The sequence below is a fragment of the Hibiscus syriacus genome, unplaced genomic scaffold (genome assembly GCF_006381635.1).
Source record: "Hibiscus syriacus cultivar Baekdansim isolate YM2019G1 unplaced genomic scaffold, ASM638163v2 tig00110890_pilon, whole genome shotgun sequence".
Lineage (NCBI taxonomy): Eukaryota > Viridiplantae > Streptophyta > Magnoliopsida > Malvales > Malvaceae > Hibiscus > Hibiscus syriacus.
In genome coordinates, this window is record NW_024062900.1 from 10359807 (window position 1) to 10383507 (window position 23701).

Below are 23701 nucleotides of genomic sequence, written 5' to 3' on the forward strand. Positions count from 1 at the left end.
TTATAACTAATGAAATAGATACGCTAACTGTCACACCCCAATTTTATCAATATTAATTTTATTGTTTTTAATTGAGGGACTAAAATGAATAATTTTGAAGATTTCTGAGTCAGACTTGAAAGTTTGGGAAGTTCATGGACTAGTCCCATAATTTTCCCATAACCTATCTAAACCCAAAAATAAAAACTAGAACCCATTTTTTCCCCTTGGGTGTGATTGAACTCGTGTTATCCAAAACCCCCAAATTGATTAATTCTCATTCAGCGCTATGTAACCATCGTTTGACTAATCAGCAGCCGACCTCCTTTCCATGAAACAGTGCCTAACGCCATAAATGTTGACGCAAAGTTTCGTCGGTTTCAACCCCCACCGCCACGAATTTCCTTGATTATGGTCGATCCGACGACTGTCACATATCACCACTCTTCCCATCGACTTACTCAGTTCCGTAAGACCAAAAACGACCGGGTTTGTCACCTATCATCGCCGTTTTTTCCGATCACCGGCGTGGGTAAGCGTTTCGGTCCTCTTCTTTTAATTACGATGGATTTTGGTTTAATGTTGATGTTGTTTTGAATATATTTTGTCAAGTACTTGAACATGTAATCGGGTGTTAGTACTGACACTGTCGTCGCTGTCACGCACCGTCACACGCCACTGTCTCCCGTGGGGCTTCTTGGTAAGCAAGGACTTTTCTGGAACCGACCTAGTTGGACTGGACTGGATAAGCTTGTTTAAGTCGAATCGTTTGAACCCGAACCGGCACACTGAGTCAACTCGCTGGATGAGTCAACTCGAACAAGTCTAGCCTATTGACTTTGATTGCCCGTTGACTTTGACCAAATTTGACTTTGATTTTAACTAGTGTTGACTTTGATTTTGACTAGTGTTAACTTTGACTTAAAAGTCAAAATTTTTGAAAAGTTATATTTTATGTTTTTCGACGTCCTAAGCCTGAATCTGAAGTCTGTTTTGCCAAATTCGCATTCGGTAAGCCGTTTTTCAGTGTTTTATCTTCGGATACAATTTAGTTTTTTAATTAAGTTCGGTTTCTGACGTAAATTCATTTGCTACATATCCGAGACATTATGGGACGTGGAATTAAAGTTCGAGGGCGATCGAATGGAGTTTAAATGTATGATCGGTGGAGCACGAAAATCGAGGTAATACATTACTACCTTATGTATGTTTTATGGAACATGCGAACATTGGTTGATGCACAGATAAATAAGTTTGGTTACATATGTGTGATTAATAAATTTCTAAATTCGATCCGAATGCGAGATAAAATAAATTAAACTCAATAAGGCTCAGACTACCTGTATAGACACAAAAAGACTGATAAGAATAATTTCAAATTCAACAATTATTCGGAAAAGCAAATAACCTCAGAATCTTTAAATTTTATTTATCCTTGTTAAATACTTTAATACCGAAACTACCTGATTATGAAATTACGGATTTTCCCCTGGAGTGTAAAATGACCAAAATACGCTTGAAGTGTAAAATGATTATATTAGATGACCAAGTTGAACTAAATGGAAGTATTGTAGGTTTATGAATTATGAAAACGACTGAATTACTCTGGAAACTCTGAAGTGATCGGGATAACTTGACTACTAAATTACGTAAGTACCCTCAAAGACCTAGAATTAAACGAATAACTTGGATAAGTTTGGAAACGCTGATGATCTTATATGGCGTATCGTCTATAAGGGTTTTGAACCACGAATCAAACACGTTGACATTTCCTGATATCATTGCAATACAGAAATGAAATAAATACCATTGGAATACATGTTCGTCTCCCTCAGATTTATTCAGTGATGATTTTGAAGATGATCAGTTTGAAAAGAGTTGTCTGTATTCAAGTGTGGATACCCTTGAAATGCAACAATTTGACCGGTTGACAGGTATCACAGTACTGGGATTTGATTAGTTCGAGTTAACTCAATATCCGATAAATCAACACGAATCTTAAATACCATGAAACATCGTTTCTCCCTTATTAGATCAAATTACTAAGAATTCTCCAAAAACCTAATGTCCAAAATGCCCCTGATTTCCTGAATAATAGAATCACTCATGTCATATCTGAAATCACAAGTAACTCTGATGCAAGAGATTCCAAAGACCTTTCTAATTACATATTGCCTCCGAAAAATATCTGAATACTATATGATCTTGATAAATCATGTCTCGGATAACTGATGAATTCGTCAGCTATCAAACCCTTTTATAGGGATGCCATTTTTGAATTTAATCAGTTTACAGAAGTTTCTTAGCTCCCTACCTGATAAATACCAAGTACCTTCGGAAAATAACTGGATCCTCTAGTGTGTTCCCTATATGTTATATGATTGTTTTATCTGTTCTGAAATATGTTTTACTGAGATTTCTGAGTTACTATTATTACTGAATTGATATGTCTGAACTTTGATTTCTCTACTACCGTAATATACTGTCTGAAAACTTATTTCTTCGGGGTACTCTGGATCTGGTATAGAGTTTTTGCAGGTTCAGCTCGGTCAAACTGGTAATTCCTTATATAGGTTCAGATCGATCGAGCTGGTAATTCCTTACAGATCTAAGGTGACTCTTGGGTGGGCTCCTAGGAGTAATGGGCCTAGTGATAAGACCTTATGGACCCTAAGGTACTCCCTTAAGGTGGCACCTCTACTGTGTGCATTGGGTAGGTCCTTATAGACCTGAGGGCACTCCCCTCAGGTGAGCACCTACTCTTCGGCTAGGGTAAGACCTTATGGACCCAAGATGTTCCCTTAGATTGGCACCTAAGCCCAAAAGGGCTTAGGGTAAGTCCTTATGGATGTAGTTCTGGGTAACTACATATTGGTGTATGGTTGGAGGTTTTTTTCATCGTTTTAAAAAAATATTTTAAACTGTTACTGTTTTTAAAAAAAAATCTATACATTTTCACTGGTTTTGTGGGAACACACTGGATACCCTATTCTGATCTCTTGAACTTGGTTCTCTGAAAGTTTCCTCGAGACTGTTTTAAAAAATTGATCCAATACAGCTATCGGCATCAGTATTAGAGTTCCATCGGCGTTACTTGTGGAGTACGGTGCATGTGATTATGGGGCATGTAGGTTGTATTCTGTTTTTATATCCGAGTCTAAAGCGTGTGTGGTTTTAATTTTGTTTGTAGTATATGAATGATTTTTTGAACTTGTATTTTAATTATAATCTGTTTTATGATTTTACACGTTTTAACATAAATTCTAATTTTTTTCTGGGATTTTTATTGTGGGTCACTCCGGTGGTCCTGGTGTGACACCTCGGATCGGATATGGTCACCCGCATCAGTCTGTGGGTGTTACACTAACATAGAAATGTACAAATTATAATAAAGTAAGAATGTATGATATGATATAATAAAAAAATTGCTTGAATTAATGAAGTTAAACACTATAGCTTATCTTGTTAAAAGATAGTCTTTTGAAAGTTGTATTTTAGTTAGTTCAAATATCATCTCTCAATTATTTTAATAAACGATCATTAGCTCGATTTTATATTAAATATGATATATCATTATTAAAATAAAAATCTACTCATATATATATATATATATAACTAAAAACTGCATGATATAAAGAAAATGTAAACAATGTAATATAAAACTAATATGTTCATAAAAACATATTAATAGAAAATACGAATGTGAAAATATATGTATATATATACATAAATGTAAAGGAAATTTACATATATAATGTAAAATATTTATATATACATATTATAATATGAAAAAGAATATATATAAATATATAAGAGTAAAGTTTTTTATTGAACAAATTTATCCAGAAAAACGAGAAGTTTACTCCTAATGTGTATTAAATCTATGACTGAATTCATGGTGAAGCTGCAGAATTGAAACCATTAACTTTTGTTGTTAAAAAAGTTTATATGCAAGGTAAAACTAGATCAATGTGATGATCATTCTTAATTAGATCATCCTAGGGTTTTAAAGCAACAAGCTCCCTCACTTGTTCATCCAACATATTGAGTCGATATTTTAAATCCCCGAATCAAAATATTTAACTGTTAAGAAAAGTATTTATTTAGAAAATAATTTCATATTTGATTAATCGTAAAAAAATTATCAATCATCAAAGTTACTCCATAAATTCAACAATGATTAATAAGTTATGATATGAAATTGTAAGGGGTTGTTCTGTATTAATGACATATGAGAAATGCAAATGTTTTATTATTTTATACACACGAGAGTTTCGTTTTCGTTCAGCTCTAACCTTATTAATGAAGTTAGATGAGAACACACAAAGCACGGTGGGTTTATTAAACGGTAAGTATTAAATGAATTAAATAATATACTCTAGGTGTCAGCATATAAGTGGAGGTACACAAACAAAACACGAAACTTAATAATCAATAACCATGTCCAGATTTGGTCAATCCCCAATGAGAGCGACAACAAAGCAATCAACTCAAATCTAATTCTCCATGCAAGGATCTCATATCTTGACTTTCCGTCGAGAAAGATTGGGTTAATCACCTCTACCGAAATCAAGGTTCTTGGATTGATCCTCGGAAGCTACAAGACGTGCTCACTTGTCAATGTCACTTTCAAGCTCAGGAGAGCGATATCTTCCTTGTCTCCAATCCCAAATCGGGAACCACATGATTAAAGGCTTGCCTTGATTAACCGGTTCCAATATCCATTCACTGATGACAATCACCCTTTGCTCTCGGAGAAATCTCACGTTCTTGTTCTATTCTTCCGGGTCGAGCTTCACGTCGATGATCAAATTCCTGATTTCACCGATTCTACATCTCCAAGAATAATTGCTACTCACTTTCCCACCTTTAATCGCCGGACTCCGTAAAGAAGTCGCCTTGCAATCTTGTGTATTTATGTAGGAACTCGAATGATAATTTTGTCCCGCTTTGGCACTTCACAGTTCACAGACAAGCTAAAAGGTCAAAGGCTGAAATACAAAGTAAAGGTGCAGTTGCAGGTGTGATAGGAAAGCGGTGGCGGATTAATGAATGTTGCACTTGTTAAAGAATCAAACTTAGAAATCTCTAGACTCGATGAAGAATAAAGGGATGAATACGAGAAGGTGGCAGAAGCAGCAAGGGTCTTTTAGAGTTTCTTTTAAGCGTTTGATACAAGGTAAGAAACAATATTAGAATAAGATAAACAAAAGATAAAAAAAATTGATAATAAAGTATAATAACCAAAAAATCAAAATATCTCCCTTATGAAGGTGAACGGTAAAGATGGTGATGGTGAGCATGGATTTGTGGAAAATAGATGGATAAGTGTCCTATCGAATTATCCTAGTCGCAATGAAAAGACAAACTCGATAATATGACTTTAACCAATCCTCCTAGTCACGATGAAAATGCAAATTGGAGTGTGAAGATTAATCTCCCTCACAAGAACTTGAAAGAACACTAGGAGAAGAAGCTTACTTGCAAAAACGAACTCTCGTTGTATTATTAATCAAAGAAATATGTTTTACAAAGTTAAATGAAGCCTCCTTATATAGGGATGAATTCTAAAGTTCCTAAATAACTAATAAATAAAATAATAACAAACTAAATATGTCTTAACTCTATTTTCTAATAAAATAATAATAACTAAAAATAATGTTTTAACTTAACCTTAATTCCTAATAAAATAATAAATCTAATCCTAAAAGATAATGCATCATCTTATGTTAAATTATATTACAAATAATCAATAAAAATATTAAAAATTCATAATATTTACAAAATCATGTATTAATCCAGTATAGGATTTTATGCATGCACTATCTTCACTAAAATGATCATATATTGAGTTTCCGATATTAGATTGATGCAATTCAAGAACCGTTGGAAGGCTAAGAGACAGTCGGTCGTATCTCCAGAAGACATGTTAACCAAATAAGATCAGAATCTCATTCAAAAAGTTGTCGCAAGTATGTTGTTGTTCTGGTCTTCTTTTTCATGGCTTGGACGAGTGTATCATTTGGAAGAGTTATTACTTCTTCCTTTGATGTGAGTCTTGTGATGCATGTATCCTCCCTTTCTTCAAAAAGATTCGACCTCGAATCTGAAACATTAAAAGGAGCAACATTAGAATCATTTAATGACCCATTCACACTATGCTTACCGAATAGATATGCTTTGAATCTTCGAAACTTTGTTCTTCTAATAGGTTCGAGTAGAAACATTAATCCAAAAAAACAGGTATTATCATTATAGACTTTGGTGCATGTATTAAGGGGAAGTTGATTTGAACTTGTCCCAGGTGGCGTACAAAGAGCACTTAATTTGCTTGCCACATGGAGATGATTGAGTGTTCCCTATCTGGTTAGCCAAAACAGCCAAGACGTGTGTATTATATCATGTGTAATAAAGCCAAAGCCTTTTTCATGCATGCTGAACCCGAACCTCCTCGATCACCCCAACACCAAAAGCATAGAATTGATTATTCATAATTTTAAAAAATTAACATAAAAAACCAAGAAAATCATAATCATTGAATGATGATGTGTGACATTCATCATCACCGTTAAACCCAACGACAGCAGCAATGGCTGAATCATAATCTGCTACAAACCCGAAAAAGAAAAAAAAAATACCAATCGTGATCGCCTTTGTTGGAATTAAAGGAATTTGCTGGGCATTTTTTTATGATTATTTTGCCTAATCTGTGAATTGGAAAATATATTTGCATGTGAATTTTGAGAGTTTTGGTTGATCCCTTCTTAGGTTCTTTTAATCTTCTTGCATGGTTTATTGTTCTGTTATTGGAGTGTTCATTACATTATTGGATTTGAGACATTTATTGATTGATCAATTAGAGAGTTAGAAAAAAAAAAGATTCTGGAGAATGAGTTTGTTAGAGTATTTCCTATGTACTCTATTTTCTACTTCTGCCATCGCAATGCTATGCATGAAGTCAAATTTCCAAGGCACCCAAGCAAAGCATTAATTAAAATTTCACAAATGACACTTCATTATATTCAAATAGAAAACACAACTCAGAAACCTTAAAACAGAAGCAAAAGGGATGAACTAAAATCCCATGGCTGAAACAAGATACTAAACACAACAAATCAGAACGAGGCAAAGTACGAAAACTGATTGAAGCTCCTCAAAACTGCAAGACTCAATGCCATGCCTGCTAGCTAGAGATGCACATAGCCGGATTTAAATCCAATCCGGATCGGATAAAAACTGATCCGATTTTTTCACTAAACCAAAAAATCGATTTATAAAAAAATCGGTTCAGATCATAACCTGTTTGGAGGGCCGGATGATGTAATCGGTGTAACCGGTTTCGGTTTGAAAAAAACCGATTTTTTAAAAATACCGATTTTTAATCCGCTAAAAAATCCGATCATCAAATTTTTTAAATCTCAGACCGAATTTTTTTCCGGATAAAAAACCAGTTTTTTATCCGAGTTTTTTCAAACCGGTTTTTAATCCGGTAAAAAATCCGGTCGTCCAATTTTTTCCCAAACCGGTTATATTATCCGATTTTAAAATATCCGATCCAGTTTAAAAAAAAACCAATTTTTCTCAAATCCGGTTTCAAATATTTTTTGCGCAAAATCGGATATTCGAATTTTTTGTGCACCTCTACTGCTAGCGGTCAATATGTTGTTGGCTTCAAACTATGGATTCTTTCCCTTATTTCACCCACCATGCGGTAAATCTACGTCTCGGTATCAAATTTAGTTCCAAGCAGCTCCAGAAAACAATGGCCTAATTCAAAGCAGACAATGAGGTTTTGGGAACTTCTACGGAAAGACACTTCAGCAGATTGATTACAAGAGTTCGTATAAGAGGAAGTTATTAAAATGGGGAAAAATCCCAATTATTTCAGCTTAGATTTGGAAGAGCTCTGCAGAGGCTTTGCAATCGGTCTTGCAGGTGCAGTTCTCGTAACTTTCTTCACGTCATATTTGATTGATGACAAGGCACAAATTAGTGCAAGCACCATCGTCGGATATACATATACAGCTTTTGTAGGATCAGTATTTGCCGGCTTTCCTATGATCCCTTCCTTGACAAGACCCCATATTACTAGAAGTGTCCCGAACATGCTCATTCTTCCAGGTTTTATAGGTCCCACAAGTGCTCCTGCTACGCAGAAGTAACTTCCTGCCAGAACCTGTATAAGAACCAAATAAACGAGATGAGATTACAAGATGGTTGCATTTTCAACAGGATTGGGATTATGAAAGGAAACAAATTTTTTGACAACAATTGTGGCAAGTATGGTGAAGACTATAATCGAAGAAAATAAGCTCGGTTTGAGAACAAAATCGAACTGGTCAAGCTCATTTGATTAGACTCAAATAAGCTTACTTAGATAACAAAAAATGAGCTTGGTTCTATGCTTGAATTCAAAAAATTCCATTACTAACAAAAAATACAAACTCAGTTAGGCTCATAATTGGAAAAGGAAGGTTGTATATTTGAACTCAGCTAACTCAAGCTGCTCGAACTCATGCTTGGTTCGACAATGACCAAATCTGAATCGAGTTTCAAAGCCTAGGCCAAGTAGCTTTTGTATATAGGTTTTTTGTTTACACTCCTAGAGACAATGCCCAAATCCAAATCATGCTCAGCTTTAATGGCATTTGGTCAGCAAATACCTTACATAGGGACCCTTAAGATTACATATATGCTTCTCTACAAGCTCTACCAATAACAGACCAGTAAATTTCTTCATACAAATACTAAAAAAGCTTAAAAACTGAAAATTAGATAGATACAAACCTCTAAGCGCTGGAGATCAGGTACTGGAGACGATTCCTTTATACCGGTTAAGTTATAGATGTTTAACAGGTTGTCCCACCTCGGAATAGTCATGTTCTTGACAAGGCCATTAGTAAAGGCCCCCGGGTAGAGGATTGCCTTGATCACAGGTACAGGAAAGATGTCACTTGCAATCAACTGGGACGATGTGACATGAATTGGAGTTGAGCACATTCCAGATCTGCATGATATCCTGCCAAAAGAGAAAAGCTCATAAAGAGCCCAAGTCCAGAATCAAAATTCTAGTATATTTTAATCATCTATATGTTTATAAATCAATAAGATCACTGAAAAAGAAAAGAGGAATGTCTTCATCTATTTCAGCAATATTTCCAAAAACGGTGAATGAATAAATGCACATATATCCAGTAAAGCATGCAACAAATGAGCTCAGTTTGCATCAATGCTAACAAGAGACCTATCCAAAAATTGGAAGAACTGTTTTCATGAGAGCGGAGCAAACTTAAAATAACACAATGCAACAGTCTATATTGTACTGAATAATTGATCAGGTAGAATACATGTACAGCCACTAGTCAAGGACACCGAAAAAAACAGAACTTGCAACTTTGTTCCATTTCACATCTTGAAAATAAAAAAACAAGAATCCCGTTTACAGGAACAAAAACAAAGTTGTATAGTGATTAAGGAACCACAAAAAAAAAACATTTTTCTAAAGCTAAAGAAAACAAAAAAAGAAAGATCATACACCTAAGTACTAAGGGAATTGATCCTTCTTGTATAGAAGCTGAAGCCAAGCAAAAACAGATTGATCCCCTAAGAACAGAAGCTGAAGCAAATAAAAGGATAAGCCCCATACATATAGAGGTTAATCTCATTACATTAATCTAGATGTCCCAGGAAACACAGCTAAAGAACAGAACATTTTATGCAAAATCATCAAACAATAGACAATATAAAAGAAAAACCCAAAAATAAGTCCATTTTTCAGAAGTGACTTTTCAAAAGACATTTTCACGAAACAAATGAACCCTTGAATTCATTGAATGTTTCCTTAATAGCACATCCCCACACCCAGTGTTCTGTAACCCATGGACATTGTTAGACACAAATTCTGCTGAGCAGTTACATTCCAGATATTGCTGGCTTTAGTTAACAAATTCACAACCATGTGCTCTCTTTTGACTAGATTTACGAAAAGAGTCAAATGTAAAACATATTTTTCTAGCATTAGCTGATTCAGTTTAAGTCCAATGTGATCGTTGATGATGATTGAATCATCATTCATATTCCAAGTCGTCCATCAACTAAATCCCAAATCTTTTAATACGTGGGCCAATCTTTATTAACTTTGGAAATATTTTTCTCATTCTGTTGAAGCAAAAACACTTTCTGGGATTCCTATTTGCAGTGACTAACACTAGATTCAAATGCAGAGTGCCATTCCTCCATTCCAGGGAACTTTGAACCTAGGAGAACCTTTCAAACAACCTTAAAAGCCCTCATCAGTCGGCCAATTCTTTTAATAATGTCATATCCCCAAAAGTCAACCTCACAACAAAATATGATAGAAACAACATTATTACGAGATCCCTTGAACAGCAGATAAATTTCAACATTCCATAGCTTCTTCTTGGTGTTTCCTTTCAAATTCACTGTTCGTTTATCAAATCCAATTTGAAAAAATAAATAAATCTCGATAGAGAACATCCAAATAGACCAATCACCTTTATAAAATAACTAGTTGCTAAAAATAAAATGACGGAACTTAAAGGTAAAGAATACAACTAAATACAGACCCAAAACGTAGCTAAAAAGAACAAGCAAGAGAGAGCAGTAACGCAAAAAATAAACCCAAAAGTCGAAATAATTCTAAAACATGAAAAAAGAGAAAAAAAAATGAATACGCAATTGAGAGACAACTTAGGATATAAGCTTAGGGGGGAGTTTGACCTGAAAAGTGGGATCTGAAGGAAAATCAGGAAGAAATAAATACGAGAGGAAATTGAGGAGATGCTGCTGAGCCATCCCCTCCTCAACGATGATGATGATGACGCCGGAGTTGCCATTCAGAGACCTTTGAGGAAAATCGAAGATCCCCAGAAACAAAAACCGACAGGAACAATGTTGATCTGATCTCGACTATAAGGTGGTATTTGTTTTTGAAGAGGTAAAATGTCTGCAGTCTGCGGACTACATCTGCAGGCATCTACAGCAGAAGAGGTGGACCAAAAGTCTGCAGTATGCAAGAAAAAGACTGTTTGTTTTTTAACGTCTGCAAACTGCTAAAATAAACTGAAATATAAATAAACTGATTTTTTAAACTTAAAAGAGTTTTGTAATACTGATATTTAAATAATTTTAGTTTTACAATACTAAAATTTAAATAATTTATACAACTACAATAATAATTTTTTTAAAAAAATAAACACTACCTTATTAATTCTATTATACGTCGCACATAATCACATGTATTATTAGTTTTATAAGTTTTATAGAATAAAATTTATAAATGATCATTAAATTATATGATTTTTTTAAATATGTAATTTTGTAATACTTTTAATTTTTTTAAATATATATTCATAATTTTTTTTATAATTATATGATATTTTTAGAAAATATTTTTTAATTTATTAAATTATTTTATGATTATTTTTTATTTAATTGTGATTATATTTTAAAATTTTAAAAACATAATTTATAATTTTTTATATTTTAAAATCTTAATTATCAAACAATGAAATCATTTTTTATTAAGCAATGTGGTTTAAATACTTACATTTTGTATAAAAAGTTTAAATATAATTTAAAAATAACAAATCTAAAAAATATTATATTTAAACTTAAATCAAAATAATTAAAATAAATATAAAATTTTAATAATATATAAAATAATTTATATGATATAAAATTAAATATCTATAATATAATATTAAAAAATTAATATTTAATTTATTTAAAAAATTAATATTAAAATTAATATCTATAATATAATATTAAATATTAATATTTAATTTATTTAAAAAATTAATATTAAAATTAAAATAAAATATAATATAAAATTAAATAAAACCTCTTTGAAGAGGTTAGAAGACGTCTGAAGACATAAGACCACGTCTGCGCCGCGCAGACCACGCGCAGACGTTAGAAGGGCTTTTGTCTTCTAAAAAATAAACGGTCTGCGAAGCCCAATGTCTGCGCGTGGTCTGCGTGACGCAGACATAAGAGCTTTGCAGACCTTACACAGTAAAAACAAACACCACCTAAATCTTCAAAGACGGTGCGTTTTGAATGCGTACAAACGGCGTCGTATTCTACAAACCGAATGCTGTATGTGACAGCAGTACTAGATCAAAAACCACAGATAGACGACGTCAAAAGATAAAGAGTAAACTACATATTTAGTATCTAAACTATTATTTTTATTTTGTTTGGGTATCTAAAGTTTATATTTGTACAAAATCATACCTAATATTTAGTTTAGGTTTCATTTTGATACCCACCATTAAAAATTAATGGAAATGTTAGTGTCACACCATAAGGTAATGTCACATTATCATTGAAAAAAATAAAAAACATATCATATTAGCAGATTTTTTAATTTTAACGACATATATCTAATTGAAATATAAACTAAACATTAGTTATAGTTTAAAAAAATAAAATTTATAGAATAAAAGGAATAGTTTAGGTATTAAATGTGTAGTTTACCCAAGATAAATAGCAAGTAAACTATGTATAAGTCACTAAATTATATAGTAGGTTCTATTTTGACCATTGAACTATAAATTTTTTTAATCAAGTCACTAAAATTATGTCGGTTGACTCTATTTATTGTACTTTTTGGTTATGAATTGTATTTCCTGAATGGATTAAACCATAAACCCTCTTTTCTGGGAGGTTCTAATGTGAGGCGGTTAAAATACGGCTAAAAAACAGTGTGACTGGTTAAATAGGTGACCGATTAAAAGTTATATCGTAAATGTTATATGTTTTCACCGAAAATATTATTTGTGTTGGTAATAATAATGGTAATAACCGTCAATATCATTGTTGTATGTAAAATGCTCCAAAAAATGTTTGACTTTAACATAATCAGTTAATTACTGGAAACATGATCAAACATAATAACAAAACATGTAGTGTTTATTTAACGTAATAGGTAGCACCTTTTTAAAGCTGATGGGGCCTTACAAATCCGACGATAACAAAATAGGTTAATTACTTAATTTATTATAAATATTATCAACATATTAGGTAGTGCCTAAAATGTTACCAAAGTTTAAGCTGAAGGAGCCTTAGAAATCCGACGATAACAAAATATGTTAATTACTGGAAACATTATCAACCATAATAACATAACAAATAACACTTATTTAATGTAATAAGTAGCGCATGTTTAAAGCTGATGGGGCCTTAGAAATCTGACGACAACAAAATAGGTTAATTACTTAATTTTTTTCAATATTATCAACATATTACCATGTACATTGTTAATTTACCTATTACTTTAAAGTTATAGGTTTCGAAATTATAAGTATCGATACTTATATGACAGTATCGATACTTGTACATTTACGCTTATTTTCATTATACCGGTAGAAACGTTTACTGTGTACATTGTTAATTTACCTATTACTTTAAAATAATAGGTTTCGAAATTATAAGTATTGATACTTTATATATGAGTATCGATACTTGGACATTTACGCCTATTTTTATTATACCGGTGGAAACATTTACCTTGTACATTGTTAATTTACCTATTACTTTAAAGTAATAGATTTCGAAATTATAATTATCGATACTTTGTATATGAGTATCGATACTTGGACATTTACATCTATTTTCATTATACCGGTAGAAACATTTATTTGTACAAAGTAATAGGTTTCGAAATTATAAGTATTGATACTTTATATATGTGTATCACATTTTGCGTGCAAATTCCTTGAGAAGCATACTGGAATAAAAATATCCATACCTATATAAAAGTATCGATACTTGGTATTTACGCCTAGTATCGATACTTGGTATTTACGCCTATTATCAATATACTGGTAGACTTTTACCATTTACATTGTTAATTAACCTATTACTTTAAAGTAATAGTTTTAAAATCCCAAGTATTGATACTTTATATATGTGTATCGATACATTTTGCATGCAAATTTTTTGAGAAGAAACTAGAATAAAAGTATTCATACCTATATAAAAGTATCGATACTTGGTATTTACGCAAGCAAATAATCAGTCTCCTAAAGGTATGTTTCTCTTAGACAGTTTTGGTTTACTGTTATCCTATATTCATGAGCTGGATGAAATGAATTCAATCCAGTATATTGATAGTAGGCACAAATATCAATTATCGATGCTTTTATATAGGTATGGATACTTTTATTCTATTATGCTTTTCAAACAATTTATACAAAAAATATATTGATACACATATATAAAGTATCGATACTTATAATTTCGAAACATATTACTTTAAAGTAATAGGTAAATTAGCAATGTACACACGAATGAAAGAAAAGTCAAGAAAATCACATCTTATAATAGATTATTTACAGTGCCCCATCATAATGGACTATTTACTGTGTAAGTCACATGTTGTATTGTGGATATGAATATTAAAATGTTTGATATATAGTTATTGTTTGATATGTTTAAGTACATTAGAATTGAAAATAATGCATTATGTGTATGGATAAAAAATATACACACAATATAACTAAATCAAACATACAAAAAAATGTTATACATAACAATCATGACATCAATAAATAAATTAAGCATGTTCTAATTGTCCACCCATAAAGAAATTAAACCGAAGAAAAAGGGTTATTTCTGAGAAAGTCCGGAACATTAGGTGCCTTCGCCAAATTTTCCAAATACTCACGGATGTTTCCGCCTTTTTCTGATGATATATATAAATAATTAAAATTATAAAACCAAACATGTTTAGTAATGTAATAATAAACCAATTTTGCATAAGTGGACATAAATTTGTGTCATACCTAAAGCATTGTCGTTCAAAGATGAACCGTCAAAGGGATGTGGACATATGTAATTGTATTGCTATATAAATACATAAATTGTGAATGAACAAATGTATCAACATATAGCTTAATAGAAAGAACATATGGCAAACATATAACTTACTGGATTATAAATCATTTTTTCTGTTGAATCACCCAACAATACATGAGACCCTCAGAGGAAATGAATATTCACCATATTGAACTATATAATTTTGTACATCAAATTCCTCCATCAACGATCGATACAATTCCCTCCGAATTGGTCGATCCCTCATTCATATCAAAGATTAAAACTCCATTTCTTCCAGCACATGTACTTTGTTCTTCTCCTTCAAGTGTTCTGTAACAAACCAAAAATATCAAAATAATATTTAATTGGAATTTGAAGATTTAATTGTGTTATTGGTGAAAATTTAGGGACTAAATTATAAGATTTTAAAAAATTGTAGCTTATTTTAGAGTTAAAGAAAATTCAGGGACCAAGCCCTGAATTTACCCAAGAAAGGTTGGTGAAGTTTGGTATTATATACGGCAATTGGTTTCTGAAAAATCAGAAACCAATTGCTCCTAAATTGAGCCTAAACTCCCTTCCCCAACCTCAACTTCTGACTACGATCCCGACGCCGTCTGAATTTTGATCGTCGTTTTAAAACCACCATCGTGTTCGTTATCGAGTGAGGAACAAATCCCTTAAGTTAATTGAAGTGAAACGCTGCCAAATGCCGTGAATTTCAAGTCAAAACATCGACGTTTGTTTTAGCTCAATCGTCGAGAAAATCTTAAATTCATCGCCGATCGTTGCTCCGTTTACGACACCTCTCGCACCATCGTGTTCCTTGTGCCATTCCGAGTCCACCGGTGTCATCCTCGGTCTCCGTCGACGGCGGCGCGTGGGGAGGTGAAGCAGTCAAACTTTCCGATTTGTTGAAAACGAGCTCTCCGCCGTTCAAAAATTTGAACCGATCTTTGTAAGTATCTCGAAATCGCTCAAAATAATTTTTAGAAATTTTTTCGTGATTTTTAGAGCCCCGGATGACACCTCACGCGCCCACACGCGCCGCTGCAGGGCGAGTGAAAGCTGGAAACCGGTTTAACCGGTTTTGAACCGGTTTTGACCGGTTTGACCCGTTGACCCGACCCGACCCGTTGACCCGACCCGACCCGTTGACCCGACCCGACCGTTGACCGGTGCTATTCTGGGAATTTATTCGATTTTGGTGCTATTTTGGTAATTAATTCGAAAAGGGGTGCTATTTCTGTAAAATGGTTGACAGTTTGTTGACCTCCTTTGACCAGAACTTTGACCAGCTTTGACCGGCTATTAAACGATCGTTAATCTCTTCCAAAAATACCTATTCTGACTGTTTTTGACGTCTCGAATCCGTTTTTGGGGTCTGTTTTGCTAAATTCAAACCCAAAAGTCTCCAAATCATCAGTCAAACCCCGTTGACTTTAATTTTGACCAAGAATTTGAAATTTGGGAAGGTCATACTTTATGTTTTTCGATGTCCTGAATTTGATTCCGAAGTTCGTTTTGCCAAATTCTGACCCGAAATTCCCGAATCGAGCTTGTGAACCCAAAAGGCTTAGTATTTTAGTATTTTGATTATTTATTTGAGATATGGTTAAGGAATTGATTAAGTAAGATATTTTATGAAGGTACTCGTGTTTCACCTGAGCAAGGATCAGTCAGGTCCGGTGTTGTCCGTTCTTCAGATCAGTCCGAACCGCGTATTACAAGAACTACCCGTAGGTTTCCATATATTATTTAAGTAAAGATTAAGATTATTTTTTTATTAGAATTCCAATAAGGATTTTTCCAATTCGTAGGATCTAGCGCTGCAACAGAGCGTGATCGACAAACCCAGTAGTAGGCTTCCCTATCCGATTTCTCAGACTGTTACAGGTGTGTGTTTCCTGATAGTGTTATATTATTGTTTTAAAGTATATAAATATCTGAATACTGTGTATCTGATTTCTGATTTACTGCATATTTCTGATATGATTTCTGGTTACGGTATTTATTCCATTTTCTGAATACTGATTACCCAACATCTGAATTACCATACATTACTGATTTGATTTTTGATTTCTGTATTTCTGTTTATGGTTTTCAAGCTTGAAATATTTTTATGTTTTTAAAGAATTATTCATTGTTTTATACAAATACATTCATGTTCATTTCTATCATTGGGGGGGAAAATATTGTTAGAGGAAGATTACTGCAGGCTCCTCGGCTATGTGCCCAGGGCCTTACTGTTACTGGTTGTGCGGGGTGTATAGTTCTGGGGAACCTACACAAACAGATTGTGAAAGGATGTGGGTAGTGTTCATGTTTTCAAAACATGTGCATAAACATATTTTCTTGAAATATATTTCGTTAATATGTTTTTATACACTGTTTGGAGCACACTGGGCTTTTTAGCTCATTCTGTAAATTTTAATCTTTTTCAGATAACAGCAGACCGTAAGCTAGCAGACTTGACATCAGGAGAAATCAACTACTTTATTTTGTACGAACATATATTTTTATATATGTTTTTCGGTTATGTTTGGTGACATGTATTTTATTATCGTTTTGGATATATCGTTATTACCGATATTTTGTTATGTATTATATATAATGTTTTATAAGTTGTTTTAAATATAAAGGAATCTCTGAATGGGACATGTGCCCCGCTTAGGTTTGGGTCTAACGTTTAGACTGGGTCTAGGGGGTTACATTTGGTTGTATCAGAGCTTTCGGTTTTAAACACTCGGTCTGTATATGGGTCATAAACTTTGGATTTTTAAGAAATTTTGAAAAAAAAATGTGTCACCTTATGTTATGATTTAAAAGTTTTCTCGAGATCCCTGATGCTAATCAGACATATGTTTTAAATTCTTTATGCAGAGCCTTATAGATCCAACGATGAATGCTGCTAGAGGTCGTAGGACAGGACGTAGACGTGGTCGAGGGCGAGTCACTCGACCTTCTGTTACGATAGATGATCCGATATCATCACGTGATCCTCCTGTTCCACAATTAGATCCGACTCTTTCTCATGATGATCAGTTTACTCCTGTGAGAGATCCTCTCGTCATTGAGGATGAGGATACTGAGATGAATGAAGACGCCATTAACAGAGCTATCTTTCGCATGTTTCAGAGAGCTGCTAGAACCCCTAGTAACATGACTGCAGTGGAGATTTCAAACTCTCTGGTTGCTGCTGGTGTAGTTCCATTCGAGGGTATTACTGGTGGACCTCCGAAAGACGCTGAGTATTGGCTGGAGGACACAGAGAGGATTATGGATGAGATGGACCTCAGACCTGAGCAGAAGTTGAAGGGTGCCCTAACTATGTTGAAGAAAGAAAGCTTCAGATGGTGGCAATCCATTTCTGGTAGTATTCCGAGGAACCAATTAACATGGGATCTTTTCAAGACGCGCTTCCGGAGTCGCTACATCGGAGAGAGATATATGCAGGAGCGACGCCAGGAGTTTCAGAATCTGGAGCAGGGTAATATGTCTGTTATGGAGTTCATCTGATTGAGCCGTTATGCCCCTGGACTTGTTAACACTGAGGCAGATCGATGCTTGAGGTTCAAGAATAGACTCAGGTATGAGATCAGGAGTCGAGTCGCTACCCATCGAGAGAGAAATTTTGACGCCCTGGTTGAGATAGCCAAGACTGCTGAGGAAATAGAACGATTGGGTATAGAGCACAAGAGAGATAGTGATCGAGCCCAGAATCGATTCAGGAGGCCTTCTGGTTCTATTAATTCTTCTGCACATCCTAACAAGAGAGGCAGGGGTGATTCCTTTCAGAGAGACGGTGCGAGTGTCAGACCTGTTGCATCTGGTGCTTCAACTTTTCAGCCTACTAGACATGGTGGATCTTCTGGGTCGCAATCTTTACAGTCATGTAATTATTATGGAAAACCTCATTATGGGGAATACAGGAAGAAATTGGGTACATGTTTCAGATGTGGTTCAAGTGACCATATTGTAAAGGATTTTCCAGAGATAACTCATTCAGTTCAGACACCAGCTCGTACTCCCGCTCGTACTCAGAGTACTGTTCAGACTCATGCGGGTGGTCGTACTCAGGAAAGAGCACCTGGATTAGCTAGTAGAGGCCGAGCATCTCAGAATAGGGGTCCAGTCAGATCTGAGGCCAGACAACCTGCATTGGTTTACACTGCTAGACTTCGACAAGATCGTGATGGGCCTAATGTGACTGCAGGTACTGTTATTATTCATTCAGTTCCATACTTTGCATTGTTTGATAGTGACTCTACAAATTCCTATGTATCACATTCCGTTTCTAAGGGTCTAAATATTCCTGTTGAGAATACTGAGCATTCGGTGATAGTTCAAAGTCCCTTAGGCAAATCCATCGTGTTGGATCATATTTTTAGAGAGTGTCCTATTGAGATTAATGGGGAGATTTTTTTGGCTGACCTGATGGAGTTACCTTTTGAAGAGTCCGATTTGATTCTCGGCGTAGATTGGTTGGACAAACATCGAGTAAATATTGATTTTGAGACTAAGAGAGTTGTTCTGAAGACCTCAGATAATCGAAAGATTGTAATGATCGGGGAACGACGTGGATTTCTGACGAATGTTGTGTCTGCCTTGGTAGCGGAGAAGATGATCAGAAAGGGTTCTGAGGCGTTTCTTGCTTATATTTTGGACACTAGGAGATCTCAATCAGATATTGAAGGCATCCGAATTGTCAAGGAATTTTCTGATGTTTTTCCCGAGGAGTTACCTGGATTACCTCCAGATAGAGAAGTCGAGTTTGAGATTGAAGTTTATTCTGGTTCTATCCCGGTTTCAATGGCTCCTTATCGTATGGCCCCAAAGGAGCTTAAGGAACTGAAATCCAACTCCAGGAGTTGTTGGACAGGGGATTTATCCGACCCAGTATATCATCGTAGGGAGCCCCAGTTCTCTTTGTCAAGAAGAAAGATGGGACATTGAGACTTTGTATTGATTATAGGAAACTGAACAAGCTCACGGTTAAAAACAAATATCCTCTGCCCAGGATCGATGATCTATTCGACCAATTTCGAGGGGCTTCTATCTTTTCAAAGATAGACTTGAGATCTGGTTATTATCAACTCAAAGTGAAAGATTCGGATATTCCGAAGACTGTTTTCCATACTCGATATGGGCACTATGAGTTTTTAGTGATGTCATTCGGGTTAACTAATGCCCCTGCTGCTTTTATGGATCTGATGCATAGGGTGTTTCGACCTTATTTGGACCAGTTTTTAGTTGTATTCATTGATGACATACTGGTGTATTCTAGAAGTGAAGCAGAACATGAGGAGCATTTAAGGTTTGTTCTTCAGACTCTAAAGGAGAATAAGCTATACGCTAAGTTGAGCAAGTACGAGTTTTGGCTCAGCGAAGTGACTTTTCTTGGACATATCGTCTCTGCTGATGGTATTCAGGTGGATCCGAGAAAAGTGGAGGCTATTCTGAATTGAAAGCAACCCAGAAACATCTCTGAGATCCGTAGTTTCTTGGGCTTAGCTGGTTATTACCGTCGTTTCGTTGAGGGGTTCTCCCTTATTGCAGCTCCTCTGACGAAACTATTAAGGAAAGATGTTCCATTTGTCTGGTCTGAGGACCAACAAGCTAGCTTTGAGAAATTAAAGACTGTTCTAACTCAAGCCCCAGTGTTGATTCAGCCTGAATTTGGGAAGGATTTTTCTGTCTACAATGATGCTTCTCATTCTGGATTAGGATGTGTCTTGATGCAAGATAGAAAGGTTGTCGCTTATGCGTCACATCAGTTAAGGCCGCATGAGCGTAACTATCCTACTCACGATCTGGAATTAGCTGATGTGGTTTTTGCTTTAAAGATCTGGAGACACTACCTCTACGGAGAAAAGTGTTATATCTATACTGATCATAAGAGTCTGAAGTATCTGTTTACTTAGAAAGAATTGAATTTGAGACAGCGTCGCTGGTTGGAGCTTTTAAAGGACTATGATTTTGAGATAGAATATCATCCAGGGAAGGCTAATGTAGTGGCAGACGCCTTGAGCCGTAAGGCGATATCAGATCTCAGAGCCTTATTTGCCAACTTGAGCTTATTTGATGATAATAGCCTGTTAGCAGAGTTACAGGTTAAACCTACTTTGGCCGAGGAGATTAAGGCCAAACAACTCCTTGATAGCTCGTTGCTTCCCATTATTGAATTAGTTAAACAAGGATCGAGTTCAGAGTATACTGTGGATCAAGATGGTATTTTGTGTTTTCACGGTCGTTACTGCGTCCCTAAATATGATGAGTTGAGACGGATTATTCTTCATGAGGCTCATAGTAGTCCTTATGCTATGCATCCTGGCGGGGACAAAATGTACAATAATCTCAAGGAGCGTTACTTTTGGACTGTTATGAAAAAGAATATTTCAGATTTTGTGGTGAGGTGTTTGACTTGTCAGCAGGTTAAGGCAGAGCACCAGCATCTATCTGGATTGTTACAATCAATTAAGATTCCTGAGTGGAAATGGGAGCGCATTACGATGGACTTCGTTATTGGTCTTCCTTTGTCTCATTCTAAAAAGGATTCTATTTGGGTGATTGTTAATCGACTCACCAAGTCATCGCACTTTATCCCTATTCGGGTTAGACTTCATGGTGTTCCGTTGTCTATCATATCTGATCGAGATCCGAGATTCACTTCCAGGTTCTGGAAAGCTCTGCACGAGGCCCTGGGTACTCATTTGAATTTCAGTCCAGCTTTTCATCCTCAAACTGATGGACAGTCTGAGCGAGTGATTCAGGTGTTGGAGGATATGTTACGGGGTTGTGTGATTGATCTTCGTGGTAGTTGGGAAGATTTCTTGCCGTTAGCTGAGTTTGCTTACAATAATAGTTATCAGGCGAGTATTCGCATGGCACCGTATGAGGCTCTGTATGGACGTAGATGTCGTACTCCTATATGTTGGACAGAGTTGCATGATAGAAAAACTTTGGGTCCAGACTTGGTTCGAGAGGCTGAAGATACTGTCAGACTGATCCGTGTTCGCTTAAGAGAGGCATTTGATAGACAGAAGTCATACGCAGATAAGCACCATATACATATTCCAAAGTGCCATATAAAATGTCCATAAGGACTACATAGAATCTCCTTAAGAACCATATACATATTCCAAGGACCAAATATATGTCTCAAAGGACCCCATAAATATTCCAAATGATACATATATGTCCCGAAGGACCACGTAGACCCTCGACTCTTGGCATGCCAATTATACCTATAACTCTCATCTACATAACATGGGCTTTTACATTTAACGTAGTTTATATCTCATAAATATATCATTTCTTACATTTTTATCACATCACTTATGTAAACTTCTCATATATATTCATATAGATCATTGTCATATAATGCTTATCATAAGAGCTCATGTAATGTTTTGTATCATGTAATGCGATCATGTATTACCTATGTTGGAACTAGACTTATCACAAGTCTAATTTACATATCATAATATAATCATTCTACAAATATGAACTCACCTATATTTCTTTGTCTTTCCCTCGTTCAATCTTACTCGTCACTTGTTTCAGAAATTGTTTAGGCTCGGTATCTATATAAATATGATTTCCAAAATAATCGTCAGAATCCTAAACATATAACTCAATCTTAATAACTTAAACTATTGATGACCATAATTCACATTTTCCCTACTAAGTTGTATCAGTACCCAATGTACAGTACAGATACTTCCTTTATAATGGTATTGGTACCCTACTTGGGTATTGGTACCCAAATTAGATTCGATGTTTCCAGGTATCGATACCTTACTTCTGGTATCAATACCTATGGTATCGATATTATCCCTTCCGGTATCGATACCTCGTGAAGATGTTGTCTAAATTGGTCTTGTGGTATCGATATTGTTCATGCAGTATCGATACCTGCATAATAATATAGCCTATCATCGTTGTGTAGTATCGATACCAACTCATAGGGTACCGATATCACCTACCTATAATAGACTTATTTTACTCGAAAATCATCAACCCTTTACTTAATTTTCACTTTTAAAGTTCCTTTCATACAACCAACCTCAATTACAATCATTCTAATTATCTTTTATCATCTTAACACCTTATAAACTTCGATATCGTATTCCAATTCTTGAAACTAAGAATCTTATCGGTTTTTCAATATCATCCAAACTTAGTTTTAACATTTATTATTTCTTATTCACACCTAGGACAAGTCAAATCCAACTTCTAGATTCATTTATATACTCTTATTCAAATTTTCACTTAAAAACTTCATACCTTCAATCATCTATAACTCATCATTCTTTGAGTTTTTACACCTATTTTTGTTTTCATACTCTTTCCTAATGCTTCATAAATCAAAATCACACCTAACTTTTAGGAATTAACCAAATGAAAGCCAACTCACCTTAGTTTATGGGGCTTCACGGTTGGAGAAGAATAAGGTTGAAGAGATATCTGGAAACTTTTGTTTTTCCTCAATTATGTCCCACGTGGGTTATAAAATAACCACATCAAATATTTAATTATTCTCTTGCTCAATAACCCATTTGCCCATTTTATTCCTCATTCTTTACTAAACCATCCTACATAATATATTTCAATTTAGTCCCTAAACTTTTCAATTTATCTAATTAAATCACTGAATTTTAAAATTTCACAATTTGGTCACTAACCCGATGTTTGGGTTGTTACATTCTTAAATACTTTAATCCAATTACCATTTCAACAACAATTACACAAATAAAATGACACTTACTAGAAGTACATATATCCACAAAGTGGTTGCTTTCGATTTTCTTCATTGTTGATACTCTCGGGCTCCATTTTAATGTCATCTTCTCGAAAAACAATTGCGAGATCCATT

At 34.7% G+C, this 23701-nt stretch overlaps 1 protein-coding gene across 1 annotated transcript; it reads right to left on the reverse strand.

Annotated features, from left to right (window-relative positions):
* Positions 1 to 7836: 7836 nt before the first annotated feature.
* On the reverse strand, positions 7837 to 10905 carry LOC120144795. Its single transcript, XM_039158764.1, has 3 exons — positions 10720 to 10905; positions 8767 to 8998; positions 7837 to 8155 (listed from the first exon to the last, which is right to left on the reverse strand). Exons 1-3 carry the CDS (start codon positions 10833 to 10835, stop codon positions 7859 to 7861), a joined length of 645 nt encoding a protein of 214 aa, XP_039014695.1. The 5' UTR covers positions 10836 to 10905; the 3' UTR covers positions 7837 to 7858.
* Between the last annotated feature and the right edge of the window lie 12796 nt (positions 10906 to 23701).